This window comes from Anguilla anguilla, chromosome 19, assembly GCF_013347855.1.
Source record: "Anguilla anguilla isolate fAngAng1 chromosome 19, fAngAng1.pri, whole genome shotgun sequence".
In the NCBI taxonomy this organism is placed as follows: Eukaryota; Metazoa; Chordata; class Actinopteri; order Anguilliformes; family Anguillidae; genus Anguilla; species Anguilla anguilla.
The window spans coordinates 15,264,582-15,277,618 of NC_049219.1; the positions used below are offsets into that span (position 1 = coordinate 15,264,582).

At 53.0% G+C, this 13,037-nt stretch overlaps 1 protein-coding gene across 1 annotated transcript in view; it reads right to left on the reverse strand.

Moving 5' to 3' along the window:
• Positions 1-215: 215 nt before the first annotated feature.
• Positions 216-13,037, reverse strand: part of large1 (LARGE xylosyl- and glucuronyltransferase 1) — a 13,934-nt gene continuing 1,112 nt past the window's right edge. The window contains exons 2-10 of the mRNA XM_035402232.1: positions 12,949-12,956; positions 12,138-12,250; positions 11,188-11,313; positions 10,778-10,933; positions 6,985-7,148; positions 3,299-3,577; positions 2,742-2,888; positions 963-1,158; positions 216-451 (exon numbers count right to left, since the gene is read on the reverse strand). Of these exons, the coding sequence (XP_035258123.1) occupies positions 254-451; positions 963-1,158; positions 2,742-2,888; positions 3,299-3,577; positions 6,985-7,148; positions 10,778-10,933; positions 11,188-11,313; positions 12,138-12,250; positions 12,949-12,956 (1,387 nt within the window). The 3' untranslated portion in view covers positions 216-253. The remainder of the gene's footprint in view (positions 452-962; positions 1,159-2,741; positions 2,889-3,298; positions 3,578-6,984; positions 7,149-10,777; positions 10,934-11,187; positions 11,314-12,137; positions 12,251-12,948; positions 12,957-13,037) is intronic.

Below are 13,037 nucleotides of genomic sequence, written 5' to 3' on the forward strand. Positions count from 1 at the left end.
CACACACACAGGCACACGCGCACACACACACACGCACACACACACGCTGTGGAGGAGGCCGTGGGGATGTGCTGTTTTCTCCACCTGAGATTGCGGAGCAGCTTCCTCGCGTGGCCTTCCTCTCCCCCTCCTCCCCCTCCTCCCCTCCTGGAGGCCGGAGGGGCAAGCGGACGGTCTCTGGGCAGGCGGGCAGGCGGGCCGGCGGGTCGGGGGCTGGAGGGGCGGGGCGGGGCGGGGCGGGGCGGGGCGGGGCCTAGCTGTTGTTCTCGGCGGTCATGTACTTGAGCGCGGCGAAGCCGTAGCGGCGGGACATGTTCTGCTGGAACTCCTCCTTCAGCGTCCTCAGGCACACGCGGTACTGCTTGTTGGAGCGGAACTTGGTGATGTCGAAGCTGGGCGCGTGCGGCATGTGGATCATGTAGGCGTTGGGCAGCACCACGAACTCGTACTCCTGCACGGGGGGGGGGAGAGCACGAGTGAGCAAAGACAAGGCCCTTCCCCTACCGCCAAGACCACAACTCTGCTCTGCTAGACATGACATCACCCGCTGTAGCGACTGAACCCGCTATCCGCTAATCATGTCATCATACTTTGCTGACTTGATGAGGTCACGTTGTCTGAGGTGTATGTATTTTTGGGCCAGGGATATCAAATGTAATTCCTAAAGACAATCTAGACCGTGGGAACAAGGTGTGTTGGGCCTCTTACCCGGCGAGTGGCTTAGATTGGGCACTTAGAGTGCGGAAACACAAACGGAAAAAGACGACGCAGCACAAACCCTCCAGGGATCCAGTCAGCGATAATTACTCCATCAACACAGAAAATGAAGCACTCAGACGTTGGGTAGAAAGATTTTTGGGAGCGCCCTTATCTAGCGCCGCAGTGCGGCTAGCTCTCGAGCGTGAGCGTGAGCGAGGCGGGCGGTTCCTCGTCCCGTACGCGGCGGGGGGGGGGGGGCCTACCTGCGCGTCCAGCTCCATCACGTGGGCCACCTTGTTCCAGCCGAACCCCACGAAGCGCCGGTCGTACTCGGGACTGTCCCGCCGCACCATGACGTAGGGCTCGAAGTCCGCCTCCCACTGCACGCGGTAGGGCGTGGTGGCCGTCCGCCATTTTGCGAAGTTGGTGGGGGCGTGGCCCTTCGTCCACACGTGGTACCTGCGACACACGGGAGAGCGGAGGCGTGTCTGTTTCTGGTTTCCATGCCAACCCCTCTGGCCTCAAAATCCCTAAAATATACGCCACCTGACATTTTAGCTTCGTTTCTTGACAGGCCCGTGAATGATGACCAAAGACTCTTCCCGTGTGCCCCCGCGAAACGTTTTTGTGAAACGGCACGTAGCGTTTGCACACCTGTGCACCCCTGTGACACGGCGGACTGACGAGGCGTTGGCATGGCGACTGAAACGGCTCTATCTGTGAGTGGCTTTAATCCCCAGGATCACAGCGCAGCGGGGGGTGTGCATGGGAACAGGAAGTGAATCGATACGCCGCAGAAACCAAAGAGTAAGTTCCTGACAACACAGTCTGTGCCACTCCTGCGTTTGATGAAGCATTTATCATGTTTTAAGTGAATTTTAACTTTTAAGAAATTAGCCACACACCAATGACACTCAACAATTGTCGCTGTGTTTATTTCGGTTCTCTAAGTTCAACATGTTTCATAGTTTATCTGTCCATTATTTTGACAGACCTGCTATTTAGATGATTTCTGTCCAGACAATCCATATTTGAAAAAAACCCCCCTAAAAAGTATTTGAAATGTTTTTTTTTTTAGAGCACACAAGGTAAATCTGCAGACTAACGCCACTTGGAAGAACACTTATCTTTACAAGTGCGTTTAAATGAGACGCTTCTGGGGGGCTGTTCACTGTTGCAGGAGTGGAATCGATTTGGACCGTCTGGGATCAATATTAGCGTTGAGCATTCTCTCAATTTCAGCCTGAATGAGAAGAGTCCCTTAGCGATCTCTCATATTACAATCTGTCTGGCACGAAGGAAAATAAATAAAAAACAGAAACAATTCTGATCCCTTACAAATTACTGAGCTGCTCAGACTCGATCAGAAAAAGATTCATCGCAACTGATTGTTCTGCTGTTTCCATCCTCACAGATAGAGGAAAATATTTATGAATTAATTGTGAAATCCAGCGCGAGCAGATGAGATTTACTTTATGAATTCCGAATGAATTGATGCACCGACGTTAAAACATGAAGGATTTGCAGATTAATTTTAGGCTCCACTTCACGCCAGTCACTCGTCTGAAAAGTGCTGCTGGAAATATTGAGGAGCGCGGCAGGCTGGGGAGAGGGCTTGGGCGTGGGACACCCGATAACGGCTCCGCTTACATTCCAAAAGTCCCGGAAGCGCTGATGGATGATGGATGCAGCAGCGGTTTAGCACTGGCTAAACGAACGCTAAATGAGAACCATCAAGTGCAGATTAAACTCTGCTTTCCGGCTGATTTGCTTCTGGTGCACAGCCAGGCTCTTGGGGGGGAGAGGTGCATTCTGGGCATGTGGATGCTCTGCCAGCTACGGGCTGAAATGCAGGGGCTATTTAACGCGTCCGAGTCTTACCAAGGATCTGCAGGTGTGTTTAATTAATCAAAAAGTCCAAAATACTGTAAGGTAAGGTGCTGAGGGCCCCCCTGGGACTCCTGACCCTCACAGGTGGCGGGACACCCAGTTCTGGAAGCCCTTCTGGGATCGGGGTGCGGGCGTGGGCGGAGAGGGTTTACCTGAAGGTGAAGAGCGTCCCCATGTCCAGCTGGGACAGCAGCTCGGCCTTGGACTTGGGGTAGGACAGGCGGTAACGCAGGGTCTCGAAGGCCGGCACCACCAGGGCCTTCTTAGTGTTGGCCATGTCCAGCTGCACCACCGACTTCCTGCAGGGGAGAAATGGAGCGCAGCGGCGGGCTGAAGCTGTACTCTACGGCTCTGCTAACACCGTGAAGGCCAATCACAGCTCTCACACGCACCGTAAAGGCCAATCACAGCCCACGCACACACCGTAAAGGCCAATCACAGCTCTCACACACACCGTAAAGGCCAATCACAGCTCACAGCTCACCGTAAAGGCCAATCACAGCTCTCACACACACCGTAAAGGCCAATCACAGCTCACAGCTCACCATAAAGGCCAATCACAGCCCACGCACACACCATAAAAGCCAATCACAGCTCAGAACACAATATACAGGAGCTCTCTCAGTGCCTGCCAGTGGCCTGAAGAGTCCCACCTCTACATCCCCCCCCCCCTCCACAAACCCGCGGACAGGAAGCCTGTCTCCCTCACCTGAGGTACTCGTAGAGCCCGTACATGGGCAGGAAGTCGATGTCGGACAGGAAGACGTAGGGCGTGTTGACCTGCTTCATGGCCACGTTGCGCAGCAGGTTGACGGGGTAGAACTGGCCCTCCTTGTAGACGATGTGGTACCCCACGTTGCCCCGCCCCATCAGCACCTCGGAGCCCTGGGCGTAGCGCAGGAACTGCTGCGCCTCGGCGTCCGACAGGTACAGGGCCAGGCTGACGGGCCCCTCCCAGTGCTTACAGATGGCCTCCAGCATCTGGAGCCTGCAGGAGAGAGGGCCACACACACAACCACCCCACCGAAACTTTAACAGACCAGGCCTACAGCATCTTTCAGCCTGGAACACAGCACCATCACCATCACTCCCCCCGCGGGATCCGCCCCCACCGCCCAGTGGAGGCCGGACACCCATTCAGACAGTACGAGGAACCACGGTGTTCATGTTCCTTTTTTAAAACACCCTCGCTCCCTTTTTCTCCAAATTCGGAATGCCCCATTGTATTGACCATTGCTGAAACCGCCACACAAGCAGAAGGGCATATATATGTGTACCCTCCCTTCACAACGTGTAATGATGTCAGGCTGAGGTGAGCTTGGCGTGCTCTTTCATACCATCAGTGTAATTAGCGTGGACTACATTTCCCATGTTTCCTGTGCTATTCGCAAAAGAGCGTCTGATATCACGATATCACCCCCTCTCTTCATCTCACTCTTGTAATGGAAACTAAGTCCTGATTTGCGATCCCACCACTGCTGGAAGTTTAATAAATAAAAATAAAAGGTTTGGGGTCCTGCATCCAGAACGCTACTACACTGAATGGATGTGGCTGCCCCATTAAGCAACATCCTTCCCTCTGCCAGATCTCTTCAGAGAGGGAGATCAATTTACAGATCAATTCATCATCAAAAATTCATCAGAGGGCATCAGAGTTCCCCTTTAACTGCCGAACCAGGGGTCGGTCTTTTAAAGCTTTCGAAGGGGCAGCATGTGAGCAAGGACGAGTTCACAGCTGCTCGTCTGGGGCAAGAGTTTGGGGCGCAAGAGTGACAGCCGATAACGGGGACTACTTTTGGCTCCAACATCCCCGCCCACCCCCACCCCCCACCCCGCCCCTCGCCTCCCTCCAAATCGACCATCCGGTCTGCGGCTGAACTCCAAAAAATGTAATGGGGGCCCAAGATGGAAGTATGACGACGTGTGTGCTGGTCTCAAAACCTAAAGGTCACAGGTTCGATTCCCAGGTAAGACACAGCCGTTGTACCCGAGAGCAAGGTGCTTAACCTGCATTACTTCAGTATATATCCAGCTGTATAAATGGATGCAATGTAAATGCTATGTGCTAATGTTGTGTGAGTCGCTCTGGATAAGAGTGTCTGCTAAATGCCTGTAATGTAATGGAATGAGCAGCTGCACATCCTTTCTCCTAACTCCAGTAAGCTGGGGGTCGGCACCACGGAGCTCCTGACGCAGGGAGTCAGTTACTTTTTCAAATAGATAAAAGACATTACTGTTCCATTAGGATGCAGATCTGAGCCAGGATTGGCTGATTATTTAAAAACAAATCTTTATTTTCAGGAGAAGGAAAGTGTTGGCGTGCGTGGCGTGAATCTCTGAGGAAAACTGCAGTGTTCTTTCACACACTGAAAAACACCCTGGGAGTGTAATTCCTGCTTAACTGGTTAGCCGCTATAATTGAGCCAGACCAGAAATTAGCCCATCATTGCAATTCCATTGAGATCATTAAGTCACTGGGGGATTACCTGTGTCTGTGACTTATTCATTAAAATAACCCACAAATGCTGCTAATTAACACTGCAGCACACTACCATAAAGGCACACGTTTTCACTGCTTTCTGAGGAGCTAAAAATGAATAGTTTTTTTTTTTCCGCCCACCAAAAATAAGGTTCTGTGTGGTTAATCAGGTTACGTCTCAGAAGACAAGGCAGGAGCCGCGGGACAGAGATGCATTCACACAGAGGATAATGAGCATCCACGGAGGAGAAATGGGTCACTGGAACCATCAAAAACCCCCACACCAGAGAGACAGGGGAAACGCCATCCAGACTGTGTCACAGTCCACCAACGTGGAGAGTCAGAGACTATCAGCTGCAGGGGAAACGCCATCCAGACTGTGTCACAGTCCGCCAATGTGGAGAGTCAGAGACTATCAGCTGCAGGGGAAACGCCATCCAGACTGTGTCACAGTCCGCCAATGTGGAGAGACAGAGACTATCAGCTGCAGGGGAAATGCCATCCAGGCTGTGTCACAGTCCACCAATGTGGAGAGTCAGAGACTATCAGCTATATCAGAGAGAGCTGTGCCTCTTGTCATACATACACACACAGCTGCAGTTGTCTTGTCTTAGCTCACACACACACACACACACACACACACACACACACACACACACACACACACACACGCAAGCACACACACACACACACACACACACACACACACACGCAAGCATACACACACACACACACACACACACACACGCAAGCATACACACACACACACACACACACACACACGCAAGCATACACACACACACACACACACACACACACACACACACACACACGCAAGCATACACACACACACACACACACACACACACACACACACACGCAAGCATACACACACACACACACACACACACACACACGCAAGCATACACACACACACACACACACACACACACACACACACGCAAGCATACACACACACACACACACACACACACACACACACGCAAGCACACACACAGATATGCAGATGTCTTCAGCGCTAAAGAGGAAATGTCAGCTTGCACTTGTAACCAGAGATGCTAGTTTTGAGTAGCTGCATTGCTCCTCCTGTCTGCCTGGTTGTGACAGGTTGCACTTCTAACCAGAGATGCTAGTTTTGAGTAGCTGCATTGCTCCTCCTGTCTGCCTGGTTGTGACAGGTTGCACTTCTAACCAGAGATGCTAGTTTTGAGTAGCTGCATTGCTCCTCCTGTCTGCCTGGTTGTGACAGGTGTCAGATAAGCACAGCAGTTTGGGGGACATTGTTCCCCATTTGCATCATAATCTCCTTTAAAGGGTCACAGAAACAAGCATTTTGCCCCTAGAATAAATAAGCAGGAAAAGAAAAAACTACAGATATAAACAGTCACATTTTTACCATATCAAGCACAGTCGGTTTTTGCAGGATAACACAACCAGAGAGGCGGAAAAACGAAATGTGTCAATTTCAAATCCCCGCAAATCTGCCTTTTGTGGGAATCGAGGGAACTGTTCAAATTCCGCTCATGCTGTAAGAAGAGCATGTGCCACTCTAAACCGTCTGCAGTTACAGGCACACCTGGAAGCTCACGGATATCCTAAACCCACAGGTGTCCTGGACAGGTCTCAAACTCCAGTCCTGGAGGGCCACAGCGTCTGCTGACTTTTTGGGGGTGTTCTCGGCACAAGTTGTTTCATTTAAGTCAGTGAATGGCTAAGAGATCCACACACCTTGTTCTCAAGGCCTTAATTGGCAGCTGATTTAAAGGAAAACATAAAAACCTGCAGACACTGCGGCCCGCTTGAGGATTCGGTTCGACACCCCTGTTCTAGCCCCTGGGAGAGGTAACGGGGGAGCTCGCGCTGCCCCCTGCAGGCGGGGAGGACCGATGCGGTACCTGTCCATGGAGAGCTGGGCCACCAGCGTGACGTCGGTGCGGTCGGCGGCGGGCTCGTGCTCGTAGTGCAGGAAGTAGAGGTGCGTGCGGTGCACCGTCAGACGCTCCCGCCGGAACTCGTAGCACGGGTCGTCCTCGTCCAGCTCTGACAGCGTCTTCTGCAGCTGTGGGGGGAGAGCCGCGCAGGGTGAGCGGCGTGGAGAGAGGGGCAGCCAGGGGGCGCTCTCTCTCACCCCAAAAACTACAGCATTACGCAGGAGGAAGCAGAGTTCCTGCTTAAACCGGAATCAGTGATTCTCTCCAGCCTTGTTTTTTTTTTTTTTGCGGTTTTGCTGTTTTGTTCACAGTTTTTGAACAGCTGACTCCTAATGCCTTGGCAGTCAAGATTCTGATGAAAATGCAGACAGAGACACGTTACAGTAAGTCAATTTCCTGAAAAATATCACAGGGTGCTTACTCATGTATATTTATGAGGCAGATGTCACATCTGTCCAGGAAGTTAGCTTTCCTGATTGTATTTGCTTTCCCGCATAATGTGTTTGTTTTTGCCGTCACATTCTCTCAAGTGACCAAAAGTCTGAAAGTCTGGCCACCTAACTTCCCAGCTTGCTTTGCATCTAGCACTCAAGATCACATTTGTTTTTGTTGCTGAATACACACACGCTGTTTAAATATTCATGTAAATATTAATACACTTGTTTGCCCTTAACACGTGTCCAGTAAGCTCTCCGATGGACTACAATCTGACCGAAACATGCAAACACCGTTATCTGGAGATCTGCATTATGAAAGTGCATCTTCTTATTTCCTCCACCACCTTTGACGGAACCCTCAGGCGCTGTGGCCACGGCGACAAGGTCACCCGGGGCAACCGACAATGGCCTCATCTTCATTAATTCTGTGTTCTAACTGAGCGGTCTGCAGTTAAATCAGGCCGATCAGGGGTTCTCATTGTAGTGGCCCGGCAGTGAATGGCTCAGCCTCGCAGTGCTGATAATCACGCTCACCTCTCTAAAATGTGTTTAATCGCGCCTTTCAGCCGGGACAAGCGCGGGCGCTGCTCTGCTGCGGAGACGGATGCGATCGGCGGTTTACACTTTCTGTTCCAGGGACTTGACTGAGGACAGGAGTGAGCTGAGGCCACGCTGCTTAAGAAAACGCTCGGCCTGCCATTTAAACGGCGTGAGTAATGAGATCTGCGGAGCGACAGAAAGATCTGGAGCGGCTCCAGCCCCGTCCCGTCGCATTCAGAGACAGAGCACAAAACCACCCGAGACACCCCACACTCAAGCTGCCAATAGCACCATTAATTAATCCATGACTGATTAAGCTGGGGCGGCTTCCACAGGCTCAACCCAAACGTATCAGAGACCCGATAACAGTGTCGACCGGTCTAAAACTAATAAGGGCTGTCAGTACAGCTGACACAGTAAGACATCCAACGTTATCGCAGCTTTGGGAAGAGTAAATTTAACTCTTTGAAGAGCAAAACCAAAAGAGCTGAAACAACGCAGAACATTTTACTGTCCAGCGGAGAAACTGAGCAGCGTGGCCTTCCTCACCGTCCTCATCCTCTCTCTAATATCAGCACAGGAGAGCCATGGATGTTTCCTCATGGATGGTTCCCCAGTAACTGCCTCTTTCCCAGTCCACAGCAGTAGGGTTCCCACTGGTGCGGCTGCAGCTGAAACCGGCTGTCAGGAGGAATTCGCTGCAGCATCACATTTCCACGGCAGTACTGATCACCTGGGTTATATACTCTGTAGATCAAACAGGTGCATGCTGGGAAAGGGGGGGGGGGGTGGTGGTGTAGAGCAGTGTCCCTCCAGGCTGCTGATGGGTACTGTAACTGCCCTCCCGACCGTCCAGCTAGCAGAGACGCGTCTGAATACGACGCACCTCTTGGGGGGGGCGGGGGGTGAGCGAAACGCGACAGTGTCTGGAACATCTCGGGGTGATTACACGTTCCAGAAGGCCTGCGTCCAGCGCGCTGGAGAATGTCAAACGGAGGAGATAATGTGATGAATTAAGCCAATTAGAGGTGACATTTTGATTAAAGAGAGGGCGAGAGCCCCCCCCCCGGCGCTGCGCTCGCGGGTCATGACAGCCCCCGCTCTCTCAGGACCCGGGGGGGACGTGGTCTTTGGGAAAGGGTACGACACGCAGAGAGAGGTCCCGTCCAAACGCTGGATAAAGCCCCCAATACTGCTGCTCCTCCTCCCCCCCCCTCCCCCAGGCGCCTCCTCCTCCGCACTGGCAGCTGAGGGCCCCTGGACCCCCCGTCGAGCGCAGCTTAGCTAGTTAAGAAAACCAGCCCCCCTCCCCCCCCAGGCCTCCGCGGTAATTGGCCAGAATCTCCCAGAAGCGACTGGAAAAGGTTCCTTCCACTTGAAAGGGATGCTGGCATCGCCGCCGCCACGCTTTCATCAGGGTAACGGGGGCGGGGGGGAGGGGGGGCGAGCAGAAATGTTCAGAAGTTTGCTTACTGTGCCCCCGTGGAGCCAGGGGTCTGTCCACCCTGTCTGTCTGTCCACCCTGTCTGTCTGTCCACCCTGCTGTGCTAACAGCTGTACAAAATAAGCATTGCACCTTACTGAACCCGTGTTTAGCAGTTGTCTATGACCATGAAATGCACTTTTTGTACGTCGCTTTGGATAAAAGCGTCTGCCAAATAAATGTAATGTAATGTAATGCTAATGACTACACAAGCCAAGCTCCCCAGGACACCCCCGCCACCTCCAGCTCTGCTCTCCCTCCACTCCCACTGCATCATGGGCAACCGTCAAAAAAAAATTCATCACAACAACGGCCGACGGCTTCTGCCTGCCGAAGTAACTCCATTAAAAACACCGTCTGCTGCAGGGAGGACTTCCTGTAGAACTTCCTGTGGAGCCGCGCAGGAGACAACAGGGACGGCGTCAGGGTCAGATTATTCCATTATTTCCGAGTTGGATAAACTGCTCCCAGGGGAACACCCAGAGATAGCGTGTAAGGGCAGTGATCTGAGAGCATCGCTGCCGCTCCTGCGCAAGCCCTTGATTGGTCTGAAGCAGTTCGGCGGTCCTCTCCAGCCCGGATTGGCCGGCTGAAAGCCCACTTCAAAGCCTGCTGGGCCGCGACCCTCGTTTGAGAAAAAGAAACGATTTAACACTCAAAGTGACAATAAAAGCCGACGAGAGGAAGCCGGCTGTAAAAGGTTGATTTTGAGAAGGTCAGCGTTACTGACACTGAAGAATTGCCAAGAGTGGCGCCAGAATGAGCATTTATGAGCGGTTTGGGCTTCGCTCTCATCGCCTCTCAGGGTTAAGAGGCTGAGACTGAGGAGCCACTCAGCACAGGCGAGACCTCTGTTTAACCCAGCAGGGCCTGCACAACCCAGCAGGGACTGTTTAACCCAGCAGAGGCTGTACAACCCAGCAGGGACTGTTTAACCCAGCAAGGCCTGCTCAACCCAGCAGGGACTGTGTAACCCAGCAGGGCCTACTCAACCTAGCAGGGCAGATTTGACCCAGCAGGGCTTGCATAACCCAGCAGGGCTTGTTTAACCCAGCAGGGCCTGCTGTTAGCAATGTCAGAGGCATAAGTGACTCCAAACCTACCAAACCTATATCGTTCGGACGGCACAACACATCCCTGCTTAACAGAAGTCACCTTCTGCTCTTCGGCCCGGCCACCGATGACTCACTCAATGACTGGTGGAGCTCAGAAGCTGGGAGGCCCCGCAGCGAATCACAGGAGAGGGTTTATGAGCGGTGGCGGGTTGCCGGGCAGAGCCCCGGGTCAGGTGACCTACGTTCTCGCTGTTGTGGTCGGTCTCGCTGGGGCAGCCGAAGAGTTCGCGGCGCAGCAGGTTGCCGTCGTACTCCAGGAAGGTCAGGTACAGGTTCCGGAAAAACTCCACGTGCTTGTTCTTCACCCGCAGCTTCTTCGGGGAGTTCCAGTGGATGACCTGGGGAGCGAGGGACGAGGAGGAGGAGGAGGGGAAAAACAGCGAGAGGAGAGGGAGAGAAAGAGAAAGAGAAAGAGGGAAGTGGAGAAAAAGGAAGGTTGGGAAGAGAGCGAGAGAGAGAGAGATGGAAGGATCCATTATCACATGCATAACATCCACTTCACGGCTGCTGGATACAGGACAAAGGCAGGGGCATCTGGGGGCATTCAGGGGTCCAGAGTCACAGGGAGGGGTACCGTCTCCCCCCCCCTCACCTTGAGGTCGGACACGTCCTTGTAGCACTTTTCGGAGCGGGTGTGGTCGGACAGCTGAACGTTCCAGAAGCAGGGCAGCTGGTACACCAGGAAGGGGTTCTGCTTGATCACTGCGTTAAAGATGTCCTGCAGAGAGAGATCACATGACGTCAGGCTGCGCTACAGCACCCACAAACCTGTGCTTAACCTGTCCCTCGCACAGCCAATCATAAGCCTGCGAGGAGAGAGAGCCACACTGCCATTCTCCACCCCCCCGAAAACCGGCGGAGGACTGGTCTACCATGAGAGGGGCCTGTGAGAAATGTGACTACACGGCCAGTTTTTAAAATTGGGGAAAGAAAAATAACTCTCCAAGAGACAAATTGGGTTTTCTTTTTAAACATCCAGTTAAATTCCAGCTTCATTAAATGAAATTACTGAGATGCACAGAGGTTGAGTTTTCAAATCAATTTTCGAGAAATGAGCTTGGAAAACACAAATTGAAAGCTGGATATTGAAACGTCCTCAAAGGGGCATAAAAGCAATCATGGAGGGGGGGGGGGGGTGGCGGGAGGCGAGCGTCTGTAATCTCCCCCCGCCTGCGGGGCGAGATGGGGGCTGCCGGACCAGGCGGGGGGGGCCGCGCTGCGGGGGGGGTCCCACGTGGCGGGAGGCCCGGCCTTCCAGAAGGCTCTTTCATTTCCAAAAATCTGGCCGCTAATTAAATTAAGAACCACGTTTAAAACCGGCCCCGGATCAGCACCCTGCCTGAGCGAGAGAGAGAGAGTGAGAGAGAGAGAGCGCAAACGAACGAACGAGCGAGAGAACTGTACCACCTGGACAGTTAGACGTTTCCACGGCAACCTGGCGTCACTATGGCTACCGGAGTAAGCGCGGCGTCCCCAGCTACGGTGGCCTGGCGGGGAGGTGGCCTAGCGGGGAGGGTTAGGGTTAGAGCTGGAGCAGCTCACCTGGTCGGCCAGCGAGGTGGACAGCATGCTCATCAGCTCCCGCTCTGCCGTCAGCCTCCACATCTGCTCCCACCTCAGCTTCCTCAGCCTGTCCAGCAGCAGCAGGATCACACCTGAGCGTACGCATCACAGAGCACAGAGCATCAGGGCTGAGTCTAACACACACACACACACACACACACACAGAATCAGGGCTGAGTCTAACACACACACACACACACACACACAGAGCATCAGGACTGAGACTAATATATAGAGATAAAGATATACTTTATTGAACCCCGTGGGGTAATGTGTCCTCTGCATTTTGACCCATCCTAGGTACTTAGGAGCGGTGGGCAGCCACAGTGCAGCGCCCCAGGGACCAACTCCAGCTCTGAGGCCAGTGCCTTGGTCAAGGGCAACTGCAGGAGCACACCTAACATGTATGTCTTTGATATATATATATATATATATATATACATACACACGCACACACACATAGAGCATCAGGACTGAGTCTAACACACACACACACACAGGCACACAGAGCCTCACACACACACACTCCTCTCCTGGCCCTCCACATATGCATTGACAGGCGGGTCAGAGATATAAAGACACAGCAGCATATGGGCTTCCTGGGAGAGATTACACAAAATATGCCATCTGCCAGCCAACAGCTGTTTTACCAGGGGTGTCACAACACAAATGCCCCTGCCACACAGTGAGAGAGGCACAAATGCCCCTGCCACACAGTGAGAGAGCACAAATGCCCCTGCCACACAGTGAGAGAGGCACAAATGCCCCTGCCACACAGTGAGAGAGGCACAAATGCCCCTGCCACACAGAGAGAGAGACACAAAAGCCCTGCCACACAGAGAGAGAGGCACAAATGCCCCTGCCACACAGTGAGAGAGG